Genomic DNA, 21,439 nt, shown 5'->3' on the forward strand with positions numbered 1-21,439 from the left:
CACGGCAAGCCCAGAGCATCGTTAGGACGGCTCAGATTCTTCCAGATCGTTGCGAGATTGAGCATGGTTTGCAGAACTATGAAGGTCCTCCCACCCCAGTACCCTCTATCTCGCATCCATTACTGTCTTTCAAGCGCCCCAGCCTCTTCCATTTGCCCCTGGTTCTGGTACGTCCTCGCCAGACCGCTCATGGACTCAAGCAAATTGGGATCCTCCTCTCCTAGTATTCTCTTTTGTGTCTCCACCACTTGCACATAGAGCTCCTCGGCCTCCTCCAATCGGCCTTGCTTCCTGTACGTCGACGCCAAGTTGCCCATGGCCCTCAGCGTCTTAAAATGCTCCTCCTCCGAAAATCCTAGCTCGTGTCCTCTCCGCTTGTGAGTAGAGTTCCTCGGTTTCCTTTCATGGGCCTTGCTTGTAATACATCAACGCGAGGTTGCTCATGGTCCGTCCCAAACGTACAAGGGTGTTCCTCTCCTAGTATTCGCTTTTGCGTCTCGAAGACTTGAGCGTAGAGCTCCTCGGCCTCGTTACATCGGCCTTGACACAAGTAGATTGAGGATAGCTCGTGGATGCTTTAAAAACGTACCGGGATGCTCATCTCCCAGTACCCGTTTCCTACGTCGAGGACTTTCATATGAAAGCTCCTCGACCTCCTCCAGCCTCCCTTGGGTCCGGTATGAGCTCGCCAAGACGGTCAAGAGACGGTCAAGGTGAACAAGGTGCCGGGATGCTCATTTCCCAGCACTTCCAAAACCAAAGCCGGCGCATGATGCAAACTGCCCTGCATCCTTCCCTTTACCTTGGTCTAGGAAGAATTCGGCAACCTTTCTAAAAAAGCGATGCCCTCGCCAGCCTCTCCATTTTCGACCCAGTGCTGTGATGCCTCAGCACGGCGTATGCGTGTGGGAGATACGCGCTGCATGCCGCCCTATTCTCATGCCAGGGCTTTGGGTAGGCCCACCTCCCCGCCAGAATCGCTTGCTTCTCAGATTTGCGTAGTTTATCGTTCCTAGGCAGTTACTTCTGGGTCACCGACTGGACTAGTCGGTGCATGTCCAATCCCTGAGTATTGGCCTCGGTAATGAACGAAAACGCATTGAAGATACCCAAAACCTTGGTAAGCGCAAGTTCTCCCTGGCGTCGCATTCCGCAATAGCGGAATAGAAACTCCAATGTAATAGCCTGCCGGTCGAAAAGACTCATGAGCGAGAGGAGTTCGCAGGCGAACATATTCTGCCGTTGGATCTGCTCGAATGAGAGAACCCACGACTCTACCACTGCACGAGGCACTCCCGAGTCTCCCCCAGCCGTCTCAAATGCCGAGCTGAGCATGCGGACGACGAATTTGTCGCTCTCCTCCAGCAGCTGAAGGTACTTGATGATCGTGATGCTGTTCTTCTGGATGAATGCTGCTGCTGTTTGGACGTGGGCGAGCGGAAGGTGCTCTAGCCGAGATGACAGGGCCACATTTTTCGCTGGAACTGGTACTCAATCAGTCAAGCCGCGTGGAAAGAAGTTGCGCCGTCCCATTGTCATCCATCTTCCCGACCTCTGTAACGGTCCCAGGAGTATATTCCACCTAGCTGGTGACGACTCTACGAGTTTGTCTCGAATGGAGAGAGAAGAAGAAAAGAGAGAACTAGATGACAGGAAGAGAGGGCAGCTATTATATGCTCCGGAACACACAGACACTGCCTGCCTCAGGATGACGTGATCATGATACCACGGCCGAGGGTTGCCGAGGCCATCATGGGCTCAGCCCATCACACCTCAATCAGGTGTTTGCCCTTGAGCTGCAGCAATCCGAGTCCCGCTTGCTTGTTTCTGGTTGTGATCAGAACAGAACCGCGCGAGCACTCGGGGAGATATCGCCCAAGCATTCCCCCTTCCTGGCCGAAGAAGAAGCTCTGTGTCGTCGGCATCGTCCAGCACCATGAGCCACCGGCTACAGTTCTTTCTCTCTAGCCACGCCTTGATCAGCGTCAACACCTCTGTCCGGGCGTCATGATGGCCGGATACCTGGCACTCTCGCGCGATTGAAGCAAACGCTTGACGGAACCGTTCGATATTGCTGGCGTGCCCAGAAATCGAAACCCCAGGGTGCATCTCCCGCAACCAATACACGTAAGCAAGTGCAATCTGTGTTTCTCTGTTTCTGGGTCAGCATAATCCACAGCTGGAAGAAGGGCGTAATTATCCAAGTACATACGTACCCAATGCCGCCTAGGCCGTAGAGCGCTGCTCTAGGCTGTCATGTGGTCAAGGGCTGCCCGGGGCCAAGTTCTTTTTTCAGCTGCTCCAGAATCTCAACTCGCCCAACAAAGTCGAGATTGCTGCCGTACGACACGACAAACGGCATGGAAGAGATGATCATGGCACTATTATCTTGCACAAGCCGAGGAAAAACGCATCTCGGCTAAGATAGCGCTATCGCGAAGTACCTGAAGTCAGCACAGAGCTGCGAAGACAAGATGAGTCATATAGAAGCAGGTGACATACTTCAACCTTGGTGCCCAGCCATTCCTTGAAATCGTCGATGGTGGTGCAGATACTGGGCGGAGTCAAGCTTGTCTGATAATCCAGGGGCAGAGATGCTGCTGCGGCATCGAAGTGGGTGCTTCTCTTTAGGCCCTCAAAAAAAGGCCTTGCGCTTCTTTCGATTCCTTGAGGACTTCAAGTGCCACAGTCAATTCGTCCCTGTGCTCGACCTTCTCTAAGCTCTCCTTGATGTACATCAGTCAGAGCGCAAAGCAGAGAGATACACCGTGCGACAAGTCGACCACTATCTCGTCTTGACGAGTTTGCGGTCCAGAGGAACCCTTGTACAGGATAGCGTGTGCCAGTTTGTTGTATTGGCTCTCGGCGATGGTCGTGACCTGCACTTCGAACATGACGCCGACATATCGTTAAAGCTCTCCATCGTCTCCGTCAAATCTGTCAGGTTTCAGGCTGACGTAGTGATTCCGGGTTTGGAATGCGCCGAACCACGGTTTCCAGGATTTGCCGACTTCCCGGTCCCTAGTGAACACAGCGGGGTTCCTTCTCTCCTTGGAACACCTCCTGAATGAGACGGGCAACTGTCTCCATGTCGTCCGGACTATCCAACACGGCCGGGAGTCCGGCAAGATCGTGCATCTCGCGGAATAATGAGCAACACTTTCAAGTTCCTTCTGGTTTTGTCTTTGGAGATGCTTCTCCCGCCGGTCGATCGAGCTTCTGATGGAATCCGGGGCTTTGGTTCTTCCCACTTGACAAGCGATACCTCTCTGCTTCAACAGATTTTCGCAGAACTCTTTCAGGGCATTCAACATCGCTTCGTATTCGCTTTGCAGCGCCGACCACATGTATTCGATGAACACGGGCTTGGGATCCAAGGTTCAAGTGTCACGGATGAAATGCTCGATTTTCCACCCGGAGAGGGTGATACCTTACAACGTCTTCCGGGTTGGCTCGATGGATAACTTTGTGGCGTTTGCTCGAGGAAGCCATTGTGAATTCGTAGCTCATGTTTTAATTGCCGCACAGCGGTCATGAGGTGTAGGTTGACGGTCAACAGGCAATGTGCACCAGTGACTTGGAAAACGGCGACACAGAGCAAGACGAGGACAGCAGGCCTGAGGGCCTCGGGTTATCGGGTTTTAAGTTCAATTTGGGCCCAAAGCACGGGGGATGCTGCAGATTCCTTCGCTTCACACTTTGTTTCCGACACTTCAAGTTTCTGTTGTTGGCCATTGGGAACCAATTAACCGAACTAGGTGAGGGCGATGAGGGTTGCGGACGCGGCACCCATGGCTAGCTGTCAGTGGCCTCCGACTTGTCACTTCATCCTTTGTGAGGTACCGGGTGTTGAGGACGTGCAGTGCGACAGACCACAAACCAGGCAATGCCATGCAGGCAGCCGGCAGTATCGCTGCGCTTTAGCTTCCTAGGGTCAAGTCGCGGCCACAACAGAGTCTCAAACCAACTGGGAGGGTTCTCACATGTACGATTCTGATCCAAATCTCAGGCTCTGAGCCTCATTGTCCCGCTTGGCAATTCCCATGATTAGTTCAGACAGCACGCCCTCATTTCTGAACAGGCCCCAAGGAGACGAAACAAAAGCATGAGCCCCAAAGTAGGATCCTATGAAGACTTTGCGCAGTTTCGAAGTCAAACCAGCTCCTGCGTCACCAGCTGGGTCCGACATTTCGATGGCGGTCTCACGAATCCATCCACGATCGTCACAATTGACTACTCCCGGCACGGGCCATCGACACCGTTTCCCTTTACAGTGGCCGAGACCGATCTGTCCAAGCCGTTCGTTGATGCTTCTGCGGTCTACGGCCGAATCCTGCTTGCTGAGAATATCCAACGCACCCTGATCAGTCTCCTGGGTGAGATCTTCGACCTGGATTGTATCTTCTTTGCCAGCCAGACGACCACCGGTCTTGTGAACATTGAGAGGCCCGGCTCCTCCTTCACTTGCTTTGTTTCCGTTTCAGGTCGCAGAGAGGGGCTATCTTCACCTCTACTTCCTGAAAGTACTTGATTTGGGCACCTCAGAAGCATTCCAGCATCCACCAGATGCACTCAAGACGGACTCGAACATTCCTCGCAATGTCCGGCACCTACCTCCTTTATCTAGGCGACAGCTTGCTCTAGCGCGAGTCTGCTGCTCGATGGTCCTGAAAAGCATCAATGATTCGTGGATTTGTAAGTTTTACCAGAAAAGCATGCCCATGCCTAACAGCTGAGGTGTGTTCTGACCATGATGTCGATATGCTTGGTCCTGGTAGACCCCCCGGTAAGGACAGTAGTCGAAACATCAGAGTCAGGGGGCACGGAAGACATACCCAAGCAGGCCTCTGCACGGAGGTTCCGAAAACTTTGCATCGCTAATCTTTTTCTCATCCTTCGACTCGAGCAATCCGAGTGACAAACTCGAATCATGGGACAAGAGCTCGATGCTCAGCAGCCTGCACCACTACTTCTGTCACCAGCCACCTCCCGGGTTCAACCTTAGCTCTCCGAACCGGGCATCCTAAGCCTGGCGTACTACCCAACTCGCATCTTCCTAGCCGAATGGGCCATTTACATTCACCTGATGAGCCGTTACTTCAAGCACTACGAATACAACCTGCACGAGATCCAAAACCGGCTCCACGACAGCGACATATCCGACCTGCAACGCTGGCGGCGACGCAGCATGCAGAGTCAGCGGAAAATGAAACTCCTGGTAGGTAGCCTTTATCGACCACTGGCTGCGCGGGACGCAAACGAAGCCGGAAAACAGCCCTGGGACCTTGTCCGCAAGGATGTCAACGACGTGCTCTCGCAGCTCGACGACTACAGCTGCTCGCTGGAGCAGATGATACCCGCGGCGACGCCCATGGTCCAGCTGATTGATTCGCAGCGCGTCATGCGCGATGATGGCCAACGTCAGCCGGCTGACGCTGATTGCGCTGGTAGTTGTGCCGCTGTCGTGGGTGACCAGTCTGTTCAGCACGTCGGACGAGTTGTCCCCGGGACGTGAACGGTTCTGGGTGTACTTTGCCACGAGCCTGCCGGTGCTGGGCGTGGTCTTGTCCTATTCGGTTCTTCCATGGGGCGACTGGGTGGGGAGGATGAAAGGGCTCGAGGTGCCTTTGAGGCAACAGGCACGGAGGCATGAGATGAGAGGTGGAGTAGCGTAGTTGAGGCTCACTCTACCATACCTACAATCGAGACCTGGGGTCTCCGATGGCGCGCCTGAACACTGACCTCGATGTCATCGCTTCTTTGTCTTCTTCCCCTTGCCGGCTTTTCTCGGTTTCGTCTTCGCCTCGTCCGGATACCGATTCGCGTGCTCCACGTCAAAGGCCGGCTTGTGCTTCCTGAACAACAACATCGCCACCCTCGCATCCTCAATGCTCGAATGCTGTCCCGTCTGGATCTCGAACCCCAGAATTTCCCTCGCCAGCACCTTCAGCGCAGGCTTCGGCCCATTCCCATATTTCCTAAACCCCGAAAACTTGGCCGTATCCCGTATCATCTTCCCGGGATGATCCAGCTCCAACACCCTCAAATCATGCTTGACATCATGCCCAACCACAATCCTCCCCTTCAATAGCTCCGCCACCTGGCCATGCACCTCCTCAAACCCCCTGGCCGCCGCCATATGCCGCGGCGCAACCCCACTGACATGCGTCCGCCAATCCACCACCCGCTCCCTGGGCTTCACAAACGAGTCATACACCTGCCGCCCGTGGAAATCCACCACGCTGACGCGCGCAAGCGCGTCGTCCCGCCCGCCCTCGCCCACGCCCACCATCTCGCAGTCAATGGCCACGTACTTCCCCAACTCCACACCGGGAGCGAGCCCTTCGTTGGGCCGGCCCGGATTGTCGGTGGAGAGAAGCGATTTGGCTTGAAGGCCTAGACCATAGGCCTCGGCTAGGGATTCTGGGGAAATGTCGTTGTCTGCTGCCCAGACGGCGAGGGAGGGTGAGACGCCGTGCTTGGAATTGGGCGGGACGGGGTCGATTTTGGAGGATTGAGTGTTGCCCATGGAGGGTTTGGCTTTTGCTGTTTGAGGGAGTTTGGAGATTGGTTTTTGGCTTGCTTTTGATGATGAAGTAGGCTTTCGTATCTGAGTTCGTTGCTGCTTCTGCTTCTTTCTTGAGAGTTCATGGGTCGGTTCATCGAGCCCACCGTCGGGTGCCTTTCGTTTGGGCGCTGCTGGCTTGGACGCCGACTCGGCCTTGATTTTGGCTTGCAGCCTTTTCCAGTTTGAAGAGAGTTCAGCCATGGCTGGCTTACTGTTTGTTGTGGTTTTCAATGCGTTGCATCCTGTACAGTGTTAAGGCAGGTTTGTTGTTGGGTTCAAGTTTAAAGTTTCATGGAGACCGAAACTGAATGAAGCGAAGCATTGCATGAAAACCGTGTCTCGGGGAGAGCCATGCAGTTTTCTGATTGCTCCGCCCGCCCCACTTGGCCCACCACTCTACACTACTCCAATCAGGGTCCCGCTGCGTTACCCCACTTTGTCTCCTCGACCAGAGGCTACAAGTACCGGATGCTCGACCGCGACGTCGGCTGTTTCTTGATAAAAACATTCATGGCTCCGTCCCCCTAATCCTCCGTCCCCCTCCCCGCACCATGATCAGCATGGCGACACTGTTTAGACGAGCGATCCGGAACACGGTCATACGTCGATTCCAGGTGACGAGGAGACAACTCTTCTCTATACGGAAGGTTGTTGTTATAGATCAGGTTATAAGGCTTGTCAGGGCTAAGGGGTAGCCGGCATAAGAGCTTTAAAAGCAGCGCGTAGAGGGCAGTTGTTGGAAGTGATGACACTTGAAACTCGGAAACTGGGTTGCCGGTGTCGTACCCTGTCAGGGGTAATGCAGTACACGGCTGTTACATAAGGTCTGGGAGATACCCAGGTAACTTGAGGAAAAGAGAACTCAATTGACAGATTCTGGGCTGGTCCTAAGCACTCGAAAAGTTCACTGTTTAAAAGGCTCCTATAAAGCGTATTACCGTGGAATCGTGGCTGTTGGTCTTCCAACAGTTATGAGCCCGGCTCGCAACAAAGGTTCCCAAACAACAAGATCCGAAGCGACAGCTATAAACATCAGTTCAAGTGTTCAACAACCGTAACCATGAGCTCCATAGAAGAAATCGTCAAGCTCACCGGCTCAGAGAGCTGGAAGGCGTGGAATGCGCGCTTCACCACCGAGGCGACCAACTGCGGGCTCTGGGAGCTCATCAACCCTACCAGCGCTTCCAAAGGAGCCTACAAAACCACGCCCATCAAACCCGACGTCGCCAACTACGAGAAGCGCCTCGATGCACCCGCCAGCAATACACGCGGCAATACGCCTGCAAGCGGCAGTTCCCAAGTGGTCGCACCCGGCAAACCAAAGAACGCAGCCGAGATGACCGCAGCAGGGCGTGATGCATACAAGATTGACCTTTCCGAATACCGCGAAGAGAAGGGCGACTACGAGAAGGAGCTCCAGAATATCACCTTCCTATGCTCCTGGACTACCAAGACTGTGGCCGCCAGCTTGTTCGATACAACCTGCAACCCCGAGAAGAAGATCCACGAGTGGTACGCCGCCCTCAAGGAACGGGTAGGCACCAACGACCTTCAGGAGCTCCGACGAGCGATAGAAGTGTGGGAAACCGCCAATAAGGCGCTCTCGCGCAAGCCAAAAGACATGCTTGACTGGCTCAAGAGCTGGGAGCTAGCACTCCTTAGGGCACAAGAGGCTAAAGTGCCAGGTACAAACGAGCCAAAGATCTGGTGGCTCAAGTTCGACAATACTGTACGAGGTCTTGGATATGACGGATGGTGCGACTCGTACTACAACAGCAACCAAGACGCTATCAACAATAACAAACTCACGCTCCAGAAGCTGTTGTACGATTTTAGCGATCGCCTCAGACGGAGCGATGATCCCAAGCCACCTTCTATTGCTAAAGGCGCGTTTGTGACGTTCACCGAGCGGAGCTCCGATGAGCCGGACGACCACGATCCGAACCCTCCTCACCGATTAAGGAGGTACAGCCCACCTGCACGATTCAAGAAGCGCCGGAATAGCGATAGTTCAACATCTGCCTGCCCTGCATGCGATAATAAACACAGCCTCGAGGAATGCTGGGCAGCCCGCCCCGAGATTCGACCCAATCATCGATTTCCGTCTCGGACTGCTGAAGCACGCGCTCAAGAGCGTGTAAAGCACGACTCAGAACTCCGCAAGCAGGTTGAACGGCTACGGAAGCGCGTCAAGAGGGAGGATTTGGGCTCCAAAGCACCTGCTAAAAGCGCCCTTAAGGAGAGTGACTCGCAATTACGCTCTAGAGAAGAACATTGACTAGCCGAGACGCCAGCAAAGGTTAGCGCCTGCCTCCTGACCATCGCAACGGCATTCGCAGGCAGCGACTACCCTCTCAAGAACTCTACAATTCTCGACTTGGGTGCTAATCCACGTTTGCAACCAGATCAGCCGCTTCAACCACTTCCATACTGCTCACAACGAGCAGCACCTCTGGGTAGGAAAAGGAAGGCTCCGCATTCAAGGACTCGGCGACATCGACATTTGTTTAAAGATCCCATTCGGCGGCAAGCAATTGCTTCACCTTGAAGAGTGTAGCATACGTTCCTGAGTTCGCCACAAACGTCGCGTCGCTCAGAAGACTTCGAGAGCAGGTATCCAGTGGGATACACGGCCTCGAACAACGCTCCTCAGAAACCCAGACGGCACCATGCTTGGAATCGTGGAAGATCACTACGACCAATTTGTGCTCGAATACATCCCAGAAGATCTGGGCGCGCCGCGTTCTTCACACGCCGTAACCAGTTCAATTCGTGGATACAGAGGCGCCCGCGCAAGGCGGAAGCATATCTCTGGCATCTACGCCTCGGCCATCCTAGACCTGGAGCTCTTGAACACCTGGTCAACAGCACTCGAGGAGTTAGGATCAAGGGGATCACTTACCGTGGAATCGTGGCTGTTGATCTTCCCACACCTCTATGGCAAGGACGATTCTGGTTCCTCGGGTTTGCATAGACATGGTGTTTTGTAGTGTGATGGAGCAGCGGTGGAAAGTGCGGATGGATGGATGGAATTTATTTCGCCCGGAGGCACGAAACCTATAGGGCCTTGGCACGCTAACTATATCTGATTCGTTGACCTTCGGCCGTCAACTCGTACAAGCCCTCTACTCTTTTCCCCTTTCTCACGCCACTAACTGTTGCCTCTTGACTTGGTTTTTAGCAGATTGGCTTTGGGGCTGCATTCTCCAAGTGTTCAGCGTCCTATCTTTAGCAGCTAAAGCGAGATCTGCTGGTTGAGGCTGTATAGTGTTAATGGAGCTCCCTGTCACGGCGGGACAGGCGGACAATCCAATGACAAATGTATTCGGGCTAAACTACAGTCTAAGCTCTATTCCGTCAGGTACGGGCAGGCTTGATTGTCAAGACGTAGCTCGAGGAGCTACGAACAGATCTCGCGGCAGCGAGGTGCAGAATATTTAACCCACAGGGGCCCGTGCTTTCCACATGCCGGGTTCCACCCGGCGCAATCGCGGTGACACTCCCCTACTGTAATTGCCCTAATCTTCGTCGTTCCTCGTCAAGATCCAATCTCCCTATCGCCATTGTATACTCGACCATTGCCCGGACTGCTTTCAAATCTAGCGACTATATCTTCGGATCCGATGGTACTCTCCCTCCTAGGTAGAATGAGAGGGTCCTGTTGGAACCTGCAGGGCGACGACCGCTGTGATATGCGCTGGAAGAAGCTATTCCCAGTCAAAGCAGTGGATTGAATCTTTAAGGTGATAAAAGTGATTGATTGACCATGCTGTTGATGGGCATGGGAGAGGACTAAGTATGTAAGGAAGAGGGGTTGCGGTGCTGGCACCAATCAACCACCGAGGTCCGTTGAATGCAGCCATCAAGGCGGCTTCGTTCCGACAGGTCCCTCGCCTTGTGTGACGGGCACCACCCAAGGTCTGGTCAGCTCGCACATACAAGATCGATATTGCTACAACGAGAGCAAGAGCTAGATAACAGGAATGGGCGTGCAACCAGACCTTAAGTACTGGAGCAGAGGCCTATGCGTAACCATGACCATAGACGTATGATCAGATCCCATGACGTATGCATAACCGCAAGCATATGACATAACTGTAACGGGCTGGGCCCGAGATGGGCCTCGATGATCCTCGGCCAGCTCTCGTATAAGCACGGTCCACCAACCCCCTGGATGAAGCTATTCCCACTTGACCCACAGTGTCGAGCCTTCTAGCAGCGCACACCTGCGAGGATAAATTGGCTCTCGAGCTACCAGAGTCTCACATCTCTTCTTTCATTCCCCAAGTTCAGTGTACTCGTAAAGTCGTCATCAGCTAGTTGCAATATACTACCTGTGACGAATCTCAAAGCCCCAACTTCTGAAAGGGACTCCTGAAGGTTATACTTGACAACGGGGTGAGGTTCGGTGAAGCCAAAGGGTTCACAACAAGCAATGTCCAAGGGTACTGACAATCCTGCACTTAAGTTGCTCACTAGAGAATTCCCAGAGTCCTCTAGAACGAGTGACTATATACTAGATACATTTGGTTGCTCTCTCATGCTCTCTAGAGCCACCTAGAGAAAATGCTCTACGGTGCTCTTCAGAGCCTCTTAGAGCGTCCTCTGATTGGCCTTGCACTGGTGCTCTCTGGAGCACCTCCAGGGCTCGTTCCGATTGGTCCTAAGTGATTGGCTCGGAACGTCCTACGTTCCCCACTGGTTTCTGCAACTAAGCCGCCGCTGTTGGCTCTCGTTGGTTCATTTGTGACATTATAGGCCTAGAATTCGTAGTTTACATACAATTTCCTCTCTTAAGTCCTGTACACAGTACTTCTATACCATAGATCACAGAGATTACCTCCTTGGCGGTAATCCTAACGAGCCGCTTTTACCGATCAATTTTTGGTAGTGATCCTAGTAAGCCGCGCTCACCAGTGTGCTCAAGATCCCGGTGATCCTTCTTGCAGGCCCTATCTCCCCTTCCCCTGTTGTTTGCCGCCCCACCAGGCCTCGATATATGGTTGGTTCGTGACATAAAGCCTTCGTTTGATGAATTTGCAGCCCAGATGGATGCTTCAGACTGCCCCTGATGCAGCAGCCAAGTCCACTCAATTTAGTATCCACTTTCTCTTTCCCCTCTAAAGCAGAACATCCCAAGCCTCGATCTCTAGCGATACTGATTCCATCACCGATCACACGCACGCCATCAGCATTCACCATGAGTCCTAACGGCGCAAACGGGGAGGCCGAGGTCGGCTCGGATGGGCCGAGGCAAAAGGGCAAGGCGACGCCCGACACCCTTCAGTAGGTTAGACCGTAACGCCTTCATCGCAAACGTTGCAACGCTCGCTAATATGTCCTAGGGTCGGATGCATCGCCTTGGTCACAAAAGACGGGCACTTGCGACGCGCCGAGATTCTCAGCATCAAAGAAACCAAGAGCGGACGGCAGTTCTACTGCAATTTTGACAACTTCAACAAGCGCCTGGACGAATGGGTTCCCGTTTCTAGAATCGACTTCGACCAGGATGTTGAGTGGCCTAACCCGGACAAGGATAAGCAGAAGGACACCAAGACGAAGAAGACGACAACAGTGTCCAAGAAGTCGCAGCCGTCCAAAAAGACACAGAAAAGGGTCGGGAAGAGGGAACAGTCGGTCGCATCTGAAGGGCAGACACCACATCCATGGACCGAGTTTGTCGAGTCACAAAGCAAGGCAGATGGAGAGGACAAGGCAAATGCGAGTTTGGAGGTTGGGGCGACGCCTAATATTGGGCCTGATGAGATGGAGCTGGACGAGGACGAAACGCCGGCCAGTGCTGCTAAGAAGGAGCACACGCAGTCGTTCAGCCGAGAGCAGGAAATTGAAAAGCTGCGGACATCCGGCTCTATGACGCAGAACCCAGCCGAGATCTCGCGCATCCGGAACATCTCAAAGGTTGAGTTTGGGAGATATGTGCTCTTCCCTTGGTACTTCTCGCCGTACCCGGAGGCCTTCAGCCAGGAAGACTGCATCTACATCTGCGAGTTCTGCCTCAGCTACTACGGCGATTTCAAGTCGTTTACGCGGCACCGCATGAAGTGCACACTGCAGCACCCCCCGGGGAACGAGATTTACCGCGACGACTTTGTATCCTTCTTCGAAATTGACGGAAGGCGGCAACGGACGTGGTGTCGCAATTTGTGTCTGCTCTCGAAGATGTTTCTCGACCACAAGACGCTGTATTACGACGTAGACCCGTTTTTATTCTACGTCATGACAACGAGGGACGACCGGGGATCGCATCTCATCGGTTACTTCTCCAAAGAAAAAGAGAGCGCCGACGGATACAACGTGGCGTGTATTCTGACCATGCCACAGTACCAGCGAAAGGGGTACGGCCGGCTCCTGATTCAGTTCTCGTACGAGCTTTCCAAGATCGAGGGCAAGCTCGGGTCGCCCGAGAAACCGCTATCGGATTTAGGTCTGCTGAGCTACCGGCAGTACTGGTCCGAGAATATCATTGACCTGCTGCTGACCAAGAGCGAGAGCGGAGAAAAAATCACAATCGAGGAGATTGCCACCAGACTCGCCATGACGACGCAAGACGTCGAGCACACACTGCAGGCGCTCAAGATGCAGGTGTACCACAAGGGGGAGCACAAGATTGTGATCCCCGACAAACTCGTGGAGCAGCGGGCAAAGTCCAGGGCCAAGCAGAAGCGCCAGATCGATCCGCAGAGGATCCAGTGGAAGCCGCCAGTGTTTACTGCGGCCAGCAGGACGTGGGGATGGTAGACTGCCCTATAAATTTGTCAAGGTTTGGTTGCGTGTTAGGGGTGGTGTTTGGGTACGGCTGTGGTCGCTATGCATAAATTACATATACCCACTTAGATGATGTACTTGGCTTAAGCGGTTGTTATTCGCTTAGTGAAGCAATCAAACTCGGCCCACCTTGTTCGCGTAGCCTGCCGTGTCTGCCCATTTGGTTTCGCGTTTTGTCGCGTTTTATTGACACTCGGCCAATGTCTGACCTCGACACTCCCTGCTCAACAAACCGATCACAATCCGTATCCAAACTTGCCCCTCAACACCACCGTCTCGCACCACAGGCTTGAGAGGCGCATTAATTTACAATGGCGACACCAACAGTGGCCTCCAGCGATGCTGGGTTCATGACATCGGATGGCATCTCGAGGACCCCACGTGCAGGGCGACTTCCCGGTTCTTCAAGCGGCAGACCTGCAGCCCCTCCCTCCGAGAGCATCGGCGCACTTAGTGATGGCGAGGGCGAGGGTCTTGCCGACGACCAGTTACCAGTGCGCGCAAGGCCAACAGATCCCGCCAACATCCCTCGGGTAGAAGACAAGATCGGCCTCATCATTCAAGAGACCTTTGAGGCCTTCATTGAGGGGTGCGTAGGGCTGACATACGACAACTATCCACACTTTCTGACGGAGATTACACAGATACACAGAAACCCCCAGACCCTCCGGACAACCCACCTCGAGCGCCGTCACCACCGACAAGTACTATGTCGCCCAGATCCACGGCATGCGCACCTACCAACTATCCACCTTCTACGTCGACTGGAAGCACCTCGAGAGCTGGCACAGCGGCGCGCTGGCCAACGGCATCATGGAAGCCTACTACCGCTTCCTCCCTTTCCTGACGGCCGCGCTACATAACATGATCGCCAAGTACGAGCCGCAGTACTTCCGCGAGCACCGTCAGCCGACTGCCTCGAGCCAGCAGCACACGTCGGGCGCCAGCACCGTGGGCTCAGCCAGCCAGAGCGAGCTGGGCAGCAAGACGGCCAACCAGCAAACTGACAAGCTCTTCTCTATCGCCTTTTACCACCTGCCGCTCGTCTCGCGCGTGCGCGCCCTGCGCGCCCGCAACATCGGCCAGCTGCTCTCCATCAGCGGCACCGTCACCCGCACGTCCGAGGTCCGCCCGGAGCTGGCTCTGGCCACTTTTGTCTGCGAGGCCTGCCGGAGTGTCGTGCCGGACGTGGAGCAGACGTTCCGATACACCGAGCCAACCCAGTGTCCGAACCAGACGTGCCAGAACAGGGTGGCGTGGAGGCTGGATATCCGGCAGAGTACGTTTGTCGACTGGCAAAAGGTGCGCGTGCAGGAGAACAGCAGCGAGATCCCCACGGGGAGCATGCCCCGCACGATGGATGTCATTCTGCGCGGTGAGATGGTTGACCGGGCCAAGGCCGGCGAGAAGTGCATCTTCACTGGTGCCCTGATTGTGGTTCCCGACGTCAGCCAACTGGGTCTGCCGGGCCTGAAGAGGGTGGCCGTCCGTGATGATCGCAGCGCTGATGCGGGCGGCAGCGGTGTGAGCGGGCTGAAATCTCTTGGTGTCCGCGACCTAACGTACCGTCTAGCCTTCCTCGCCTGCATGGTGAGCTCGGATGTGTCTTCCATCGGCGGGTCTGGCGAAGCACAGATCGTCGACGTTGTCGGCTCTTTGACGGGAAGCGCCAAGCTTGAGACCGCCGAGACGCTCGAGGAGCTTCAGGAGGCCGTTCTCGCGTCTTACACACAAGAAGAGATTGCCGACCTCCGCGCCATGGTGCACAGCAGTCACATTTACAGCCGGCTGGTGCAGTCACTGGCACCCATGGTCTACGGCCACGAGATCGTCAAAAAGGGCATCCTTCTGCAGCTGCTGTCTGGCGTGCACAAGAGCACCGCCGAGGGCATGCAACTTCGCGGCGACATCAACATCTGCATCGTCGGCGACCCGTCCACCTCCAAATCCCAGTTCCTCAAATACGTCTGCAATTTCGCGCCCCGCGCCGTCTACACCTCGGGCAAGGCCTCCTCAGCCGCCGGTCTCACCGCGGCGGTCGTCAAGGACGAAGAGACGGGCGAATTCACCATCGAAGCCGGCGCGCTCATGCTCGCCGACAACGGCGTCTGCTGCATCGACGAGTTCGACAAGATGGACATCGCCGACCAGGTGGCCATCCACGAAGCCATGGAACAGCAGACCATCTCGATCGCCAAAGCGGGCATACAGGCGACGCTCAACGCGCGCACCTCGATCCTCGCCGCCGCCAACCCGGTCGGCGGGCGGTACAACCGCAAAACCACCCTCCGCGCAAACATCAACATGTCGGCGCCCATCATGTCCCGCTTCGATCTCTTCTTTGTCATCCTTGACGAGTGCAACGAGCAAGTCGACCGCCACCTGGCCGAGCACATTGTCGGCATCCACGAAAACCGCGACGCGGCCGTTACCCCAGAGTTCTCGACCGAGCAGCTGCAGCGATACATCCGGTTCGCGCGAACCTTCCGGCCCGAATTCACTGACGAGGCGAAAGAGGTGCTGGTGCAGCGGTACAAGGACCTGCGCGCGGACGATGCTCAGGGTGGGATCGGGCGGAATAGCTACCGGATTACGGTGCGCCAGCTCGAGAGTATGATTCGGTTGTCCGAGGCGATTGCCAAGGCGAATTGTGTCGAGGATATCACGCCTGATTTTGTCAATGAGGCGTATAGCCTCCTGCGGCAGAGTATCATCTCAGTGGAGCACGACGATGTGGAGGTGGATGATGAGGAAGAGGATGCTGGTGTGCTGAGGCTGGCGGCCGACGCGGCTGCTGGTGCGGCGGCTGCGGATGCGGATGGGGACGAGGCCATGGCCGACGGCGACAGGCAGGCGTCGGTTCCCGCTGCTGCTGCTGCTGCTGGGCAGGGCCGGGGGTTGACGATTGCGTATGATAAGTTTGTCAGCATGCGGAATATGCTGGTGCAGAAGGTGGTGGAGGAGGAGAGGGGTGAGGGTGGGGATGGGATCGAAGGCGAGGCGCTACTGACGTGGTATCTGGAGCAGAAGGAGGAGGAGTTGCAGAGCGAGGAGGACTATAACCACGAGAGGGCCCTGGCTAAGAAGGTGTTAAGGAAACTGGTCAAGGTTTGTTTCCTCTGTCAATCCTGAATCGTCAGATGCAGATGTTAACTCTTGACAGGATAATGTGCTCATGGCGATCCGCGGCCAGGGCATGACGGATGGGGACGGCGCTGGCGAGGGCAGCTCGACCCAGGCGGCCCAAATTGTCTATGTGCTGCACCCCAACTGTGCCGTCGAGGAGGTCTAGCTGGTGGTATAATAGTGCTATTCAGGACAAGTCATTACATGGACAGATTTCGGGTCAAACATGGGCGGGCGTTTGGAGTTTGCAGTGGTTGCGTGTAACATGGCTGGTTCGGAATGGCAGATATCAATGGGATGGGTGAATGGGATGAGATTTCATGTTGTGGTTGAAAAATAAGGCGTGTACTGGTCATCAACCATCTCCCATTTTGTCGAGGTTCCTCGAGTGTGAGGCATGCAATGGGAGTTGATTCACGGACGAGAGAACATGAACTACGGTGTGGCAAGAGGGGGACAAAAGAAAGAGCAAAAGCTCACCAGCTAGCCCTCTTTACAAGCAAAGAAAGAGAGGTAGCCGGCTATGAAACCATCAGGAGAGTTTACTTCGCACAGGGACGGGGGGCGACGACCCGGGCTTGGGTCGAACTGGTGACATCTCGGTCGTAACCGAGAGACATACCATCACAAACCCGGGAGGACCACCGCCAGTGATCGTTAAGTCACTGGCGGTGATTGTTGAAGTTGGGGAACGCGGACCTTCTACATGAAGCACTGGCTGGGCCCCACAGGCTCCGTGAGGTTCCATCCGAACCATGGAGGGCCGCCCAAACTTCACTCTTGCTGGGTCTGCAACAGTTGGAAGTGAGGACAGTAGAAGGAACTGTGGACTGGTGACTGGTGGGAGCCTTTCATGTTGACACCAGAAGTCAGGCGGTCAGTCTGCCCCATGTAGGGTCCGTCGGCACTGTCGCGGACTCCAAATGTTGTGTCCCCTGTGTCTGAGACCGCCAACCAGTATTTACTCAAACTCAAAAGTTTTCCAAGAAAAGTTCGCACATTGAGAAACAAACCCATCAGACCCCTCCGTCTTCCGCCCTCAAAGAGGCGGCGCCTTCGGATCCCCCATACACTGATCCACCCGCATCAATGTCTTCCCCGTGGCCCTTGCCAGCCTAATAAATTCGGGCAACAGCTCCACGGTCGAGTTATACAGATAATGCATCACCAACAAGTTCCCACCCATGGCCAGATCCCGCTTGAACGCATCCAGCTGCTTAACCGGCGTATCGCTCTCAGCCCAGATCCAGTCCTCGACGTCAATGCTCCACTGCACAATATACGGATTCGCATCCTGCAGCGCCGCCGCCAGCCGTTGCCGCATGCGCGCTCCTTCGGTCCCAAACGGCGGGCGGAAGTAGTTGGTATGGATGATACCATCCCCAAAAACCTGCCTCACCGCGCCAATGTCGTTGTTGTACTCCCAGTCAATGGCCGCCGTATCCGGCAGACCTTCCATCTTGGGATGGGTATACGAGTGCAGCGCGATCTGGTGGCCCCGCGCGGCCATCTCCTTGTACATGTCGGCCAAGCCGTTGGATTTGTCGAGTAAGGGGAGGCCGACGGTGAAGAAGGTCACGGGGATGTCGGCCTGGTTGATGATGTCCATGACGCGCTGGGCGTACTTGGGGTCGCCGTCGTCGATGGCGAAGGCGAAGGAGTTGGGGCGCGTGCAGGCGAAGACGAGGTTGCCGGACGCGAGCTTGGTCGGCAACTTCCAGCCGGATGGAAGGGAGGGGACGATCTCGATTTTGGAAAAGGTCGTTGGCTCGGTGCTGTAGAAGCCCTTGAGGGCGAAGCCGATGGCGCGCGTGAGGTTGACGTTGAAGTGGTTCAGGGGCATGTAGATGTCGGTGGCGGTGCCGTAGCGGGCGGCCTCGAGGGAGTCCCACGTCTCGGGATAGGGCTTGATGTCGGGGTTGCACTGGACGTTGTGCTGCTGCAGCGCGACGCTGAACTTGTTGCTGCCCGAGTAGGCGATATGGAGGTATCCCCCGGCGTAGCTGCGCAGGTCCGCGCACTGGTTGGTCAACTGTGTGTACCAGGCCAAGTCCGAGTCGTTGGTGCGGATTGTCATGACGTTGTTTCCAAACGTCAGTGTCATGCCGCCCTCGTCGGCGCCATGCCACTCTCCTAGGGCGTTCGTGCCGGAGCTGGCAAAACTGTCGATCACAAGGACTTTCGCCGGGGCCGGGGCCGGGGCCGCGGTTGTGGAGCGGGTAACGGGCGGCGATGTGGGTGATGTGGACGGGATGGTGTATTCGCTGGCTGTCGAGCCGCAGTAGAAAAACATGGGCCCGAAGACGGCGGCAGCGTTGAAGTTGGAGAAATTGATCACGGTCAGTTTTGTGGTGTCGACACCGGTGAAGGCCGAAAATGGGAACGAGTAGAGCCTCTCGGTGCCGTCAAAGGTCCACTTCAACTGCGCCGTCGTCAAGGTGACGGTCTGATCATTGGTGGCGCCGCATGTCTGGGCGTACCCTAGCGTTACGGCGAAGCTTGTGCCGCGTGCTGCTCGGATGCGAAACGAGATGCCGCCATACCTGTTGGCGGCGTTGAGACAGCCAAACTGGCTGTAGAAGTAGGAGTCGGCGTCCTTTGGGTTCAGCATGACTCTCCGGCCGCTGACAATGATAGAAGACATGGTTCTGTCATCACTCGAGGCCTGTCCCATGGCGTTGTAGCCCAGGAAGGTCAGACGAGATTGCGATTCCCAGTCGTCAATCAGGAGGTTGGAACACGTTGCCGGCTGGGACGTGACGACTGGAGATATCGTGGATCTCGTGGCTGTGGACAGAACTGTTGACCTCCGAGTAGTGGTTGCGGGCAAAACTGTTGACCTTGTCGGTACCGCTTCTCCATGTTAGTTGGTTGGTTCACTCCTAAGGGCTCCAGCAGAGCAAGGCATACTTGTTGTTACCTGGGAGCCAGACCCCGACCCGCAGACGAAGGTGATGTTGCCAACCGACCATTGCACCCCGTTCTGAGAGAAGGTGGACCACACCAGGCCGACGACTGCATCGTAGTTGGGGTCATTGTCGAAGCCCTCGAGAGGGAGAGTAACAGTCTGACGCTGGCCGGTGAGGTCGCTCACAATGTTGTAAGAGCTTCCGTAGCTTCCGTTGTAGTTATTACATCTCTCCGTCGTCTGCAACTCGAAGGCGAACGAGCCGCCGGCTGGCCCCTGAAGCGTAAACTGGATGGCGCCATAGCCGTTGGTAACGGGCTGCTGGCACTCGAACGACTCGTAGAAGTACGAATTCTCGTCCTTGGGGATGAACACAACCTGACCGGCTGACCCGGCAATGGCCGTCATGCTCCCGTCATCTGCGATTGTCTGTCAGCGAGTCCCTTAAAGCCTGGACAGGGGAGACCAACCTCCATTCGGCCAGTCCAGGTTATTGACGCCGTTGATCCATGTTGTGAAGTTGTCAATCAGGAGATTGGATGAGCACGCAGCATAGGTCTTGGAGGCACTCCAAAGGCCTACCAAGCCGGTTACAAGATGGCGGTCAAGCAACATGACGGACAACCAACAGTATTCCGGAGCATGGGAAAGAGCCCCAAGGTAGTGCAAGAGTGCCGAAAGAGCGAAATATATATATTGTGCAGCTCTAGCTGGAGGCAGCCGGCAATTGATAGCTCAGTTGACGGCATATATGATGTGCGTCCCACGGTAACAGGCAACTCATATCGATCCGGGTCGTCCCTTGACCGGCCGACCACCAATATGGCTCCGAGAAGCGAGAGAGAGAACTGGAAAGCTGTGTTCGGCCAGCAACGTGAAGTGGAACGGTAGGTGGGAGCGGTTATAAAGCTTACGCCATGCGATGCCATTGCCCTGCCGAGCCGTAATTAATAGCAGCGGGTGAAACCGAGGATAAATTCCCGGCCACGGCCAGCACACGGCCGACGTGACCTCAGTGGTCCGCGAATCACGGTAACACCGCCAGGGATGCGAAGACGGGAATCTCAACAAGGAAGCCCTCTGTGTTTGTAAGGCATATCCGCACCATCGTGGCCCGAGCCGCCTCGAACGCTCTGCTGGAAGCGCATAGGTAACTTGAGCCCTTGCTTCGTCGTCGTCTATGCCCCTTGAACCAAGAAGGGAGGAAGTGAGCAAGGAAAGGCCGACAGGTGTGGGATTCGGCAGCCATAGCCGAAGCTTAGCTTGCAGATCCGGCCCTGCCAAGGAGCTAGGGTAATCCGTACAGTCCGGGATGTTGAAGGCAAGTCTCCTATCCCTGGAACTTTTGATGCAAGTCGACGGCAAGCTCGGTGACTTGGCCATGTAATCCGCCATACGTTGTGTCTGTCGTGAACCTGGCTTGCTGAGCCCACCTTGAGTTGATGAAGAAGCAGCGGCCGGTGTAATTATGAGCCTCCAAAACTGCTAGCAGAAGTCAATAGTGATGGGGTTGGAAGATAGGTTCGCTGGTGAGGTAAACGCTGAAGTAAGATAGGCTGCAGCGATCCCACAATGCAACTGTGGTTCCAACTCGTGTACCGAAGCTGAAATAACGTGTCCCGCTTCAACGTTACCTCCATGCCATGGACAAGATGCGGCATTCAGCCGGAGTGGCTAATGGTGCGGGTAACGATCCATGATGGTCCTCGGAGTTCTGGATACACTGGCTCGACTGGGTGGCATGGGTGATAGACCCGTTTGGGGCTGTCCCCTGGCCTGTTAATCGTTCACAATTACCTGCGTATTTTTTGCAATCTCCCCATAGTCAAAGGCGGGTTGCCATAACTCAGGTTGCGTGTCGACGAAGTTTCTTGGGGAGCAGGTTTGGCCACCAATCTCGAACCAAGGTGAGCGGATGGTTTCAATGCCTGACCCTAGTCCTAGATTCGCTTGAGCTGTCGTAGAGCCCACCTCAAACCGACCGCGCCTTTGCAGGGCATGTAGTCGCTGCTTCTCGCGCAAAACAGTTGCGGGCCACTCGATGCACTCCA

General features: G+C 55.3%; 9 protein-coding genes across 9 annotated transcripts; 5 read left to right on the top strand and 4 right to left on the bottom strand.

The window, feature by feature from the left end:
• Positions 1–119: 119 nt before the first annotated feature.
• On the bottom strand, positions 120–2,894 carry N657DRAFT_631741 (uncharacterized protein; the record flags this gene model as incomplete). The annotated part of the gene is made up of 7 exons (XM_062791088.1): positions 120–367; positions 590–684; positions 1,025–1,484; positions 1,845–2,152; positions 2,217–2,251; positions 2,503–2,574; positions 2,766–2,894. The coding sequence occupies 7 exons, from the start codon at positions 2,892–2,894 to the stop codon at positions 120–122; spliced, it is 1,347 nt and encodes a 448-aa protein (XP_062649205.1).
• Positions 2,895–3,047: 153 nt separating this feature from the next.
• On the top strand, positions 3,048–3,508 carry N657DRAFT_265825 (uncharacterized protein). Its single transcript, XM_062786515.1, has one exon. The coding sequence runs from the start codon at positions 3,150–3,152 to the stop codon at positions 3,462–3,464; it is 315 nt and encodes a 104-aa protein (XP_062649206.1). The 5' UTR covers positions 3,048–3,149; the 3' UTR covers positions 3,465–3,508.
• Positions 3,509–4,105: 597 nt separating this feature from the next.
• On the top strand, positions 4,106–5,675 carry N657DRAFT_654112 (uncharacterized protein; the record flags this gene model as incomplete). The annotated part of the gene is made up of 7 exons (XM_062794475.1): positions 4,106–4,432; positions 4,485–4,699; positions 4,738–4,786; positions 4,818–4,993; positions 5,029–5,222; positions 5,265–5,420; positions 5,452–5,675. 7 exons carry the CDS (start codon positions 4,106–4,108, stop codon positions 5,673–5,675), a joined length of 1,341 nt encoding a protein of 446 aa, XP_062649207.1.
• A 74-nt stretch (positions 5,676–5,749) lies between these two features.
• On the bottom strand, positions 5,750–6,769 carry N657DRAFT_654113 (uncharacterized protein; the record flags this gene model as incomplete). The annotated part of the gene is made up of 1 exon (XM_062794476.1): positions 5,750–6,769. The coding sequence occupies one exon, from the start codon at positions 6,767–6,769 to the stop codon at positions 5,750–5,752; it is 1,020 nt and encodes a 339-aa protein (XP_062649208.1).
• Positions 6,770–7,628: 859 nt separating this feature from the next.
• On the top strand, positions 7,629–8,846 carry N657DRAFT_567578 (uncharacterized protein; the record flags this gene model as incomplete). Its single annotated transcript, XM_062788525.1, has 2 exons — positions 7,629–8,144; positions 8,436–8,846. 2 exons carry the CDS (start codon positions 7,629–7,631, stop codon positions 8,844–8,846), a joined length of 927 nt encoding a protein of 308 aa, XP_062649209.1.
• A 2,917-nt stretch (positions 8,847–11,763) lies between these two features.
• Positions 11,764–13,484, top strand: N657DRAFT_590971 (histone acetyltransferase-like protein). The gene is made up of 2 exons (XM_062789895.1): positions 11,764–11,854; positions 11,914–13,484. The coding sequence occupies exons 1-2, from the start codon at positions 11,769–11,771 to the stop codon at positions 13,325–13,327; spliced, it is 1,500 nt and encodes a 499-aa protein (XP_062649210.1). The 5' UTR covers positions 11,764–11,768; the 3' UTR covers positions 13,328–13,484.
• Positions 13,485–13,665: 181 nt separating this feature from the next.
• Positions 13,666–16,646, top strand: N657DRAFT_569208 (MCM-domain-containing protein; the record flags this gene model as incomplete). The annotated part of the gene is made up of 3 exons (XM_062788646.1): positions 13,666–13,943; positions 13,999–16,462; positions 16,518–16,646. The coding sequence occupies 3 exons, from the start codon at positions 13,666–13,668 to the stop codon at positions 16,644–16,646; spliced, it is 2,871 nt and encodes a 956-aa protein (XP_062649211.1).
• Positions 16,647–17,378: 732 nt separating this feature from the next.
• N657DRAFT_265902 (carbohydrate esterase family 4 protein) lies at positions 17,379–20,180 on the bottom strand. The gene is made up of 3 exons (XM_062786517.1): positions 19,859–20,180; positions 19,391–19,807; positions 17,379–19,333 (listed from the first exon to the last, which is right to left on the bottom strand). Exons 1-3 carry the CDS (start codon positions 20,001–20,003, stop codon positions 17,520–17,522), a joined length of 2,376 nt encoding a protein of 791 aa, XP_062649212.1. The 5' UTR covers positions 20,004–20,180; the 3' UTR covers positions 17,379–17,519.
• Positions 20,086–21,071, bottom strand: N657DRAFT_265894 (uncharacterized protein). The gene has a single exon (XM_062786516.1). It carries the CDS (start codon positions 20,781–20,783, stop codon positions 20,169–20,171), a length of 615 nt encoding a protein of 204 aa, XP_062649213.1. The 5' UTR covers positions 20,784–21,071; the 3' UTR covers positions 20,086–20,168.
• Positions 21,072–21,439: the final 368 nt, after the last annotated feature.

Source organism: Parathielavia appendiculata (assembly GCF_033297405.1).
Source record: "Parathielavia appendiculata strain CBS 731.68 unplaced genomic scaffold N657scaffold_3, whole genome shotgun sequence".
Classification (NCBI taxonomy): Eukaryota; Fungi; Ascomycota; class Sordariomycetes; order Sordariales; family Chaetomiaceae; genus Parathielavia; species Parathielavia appendiculata.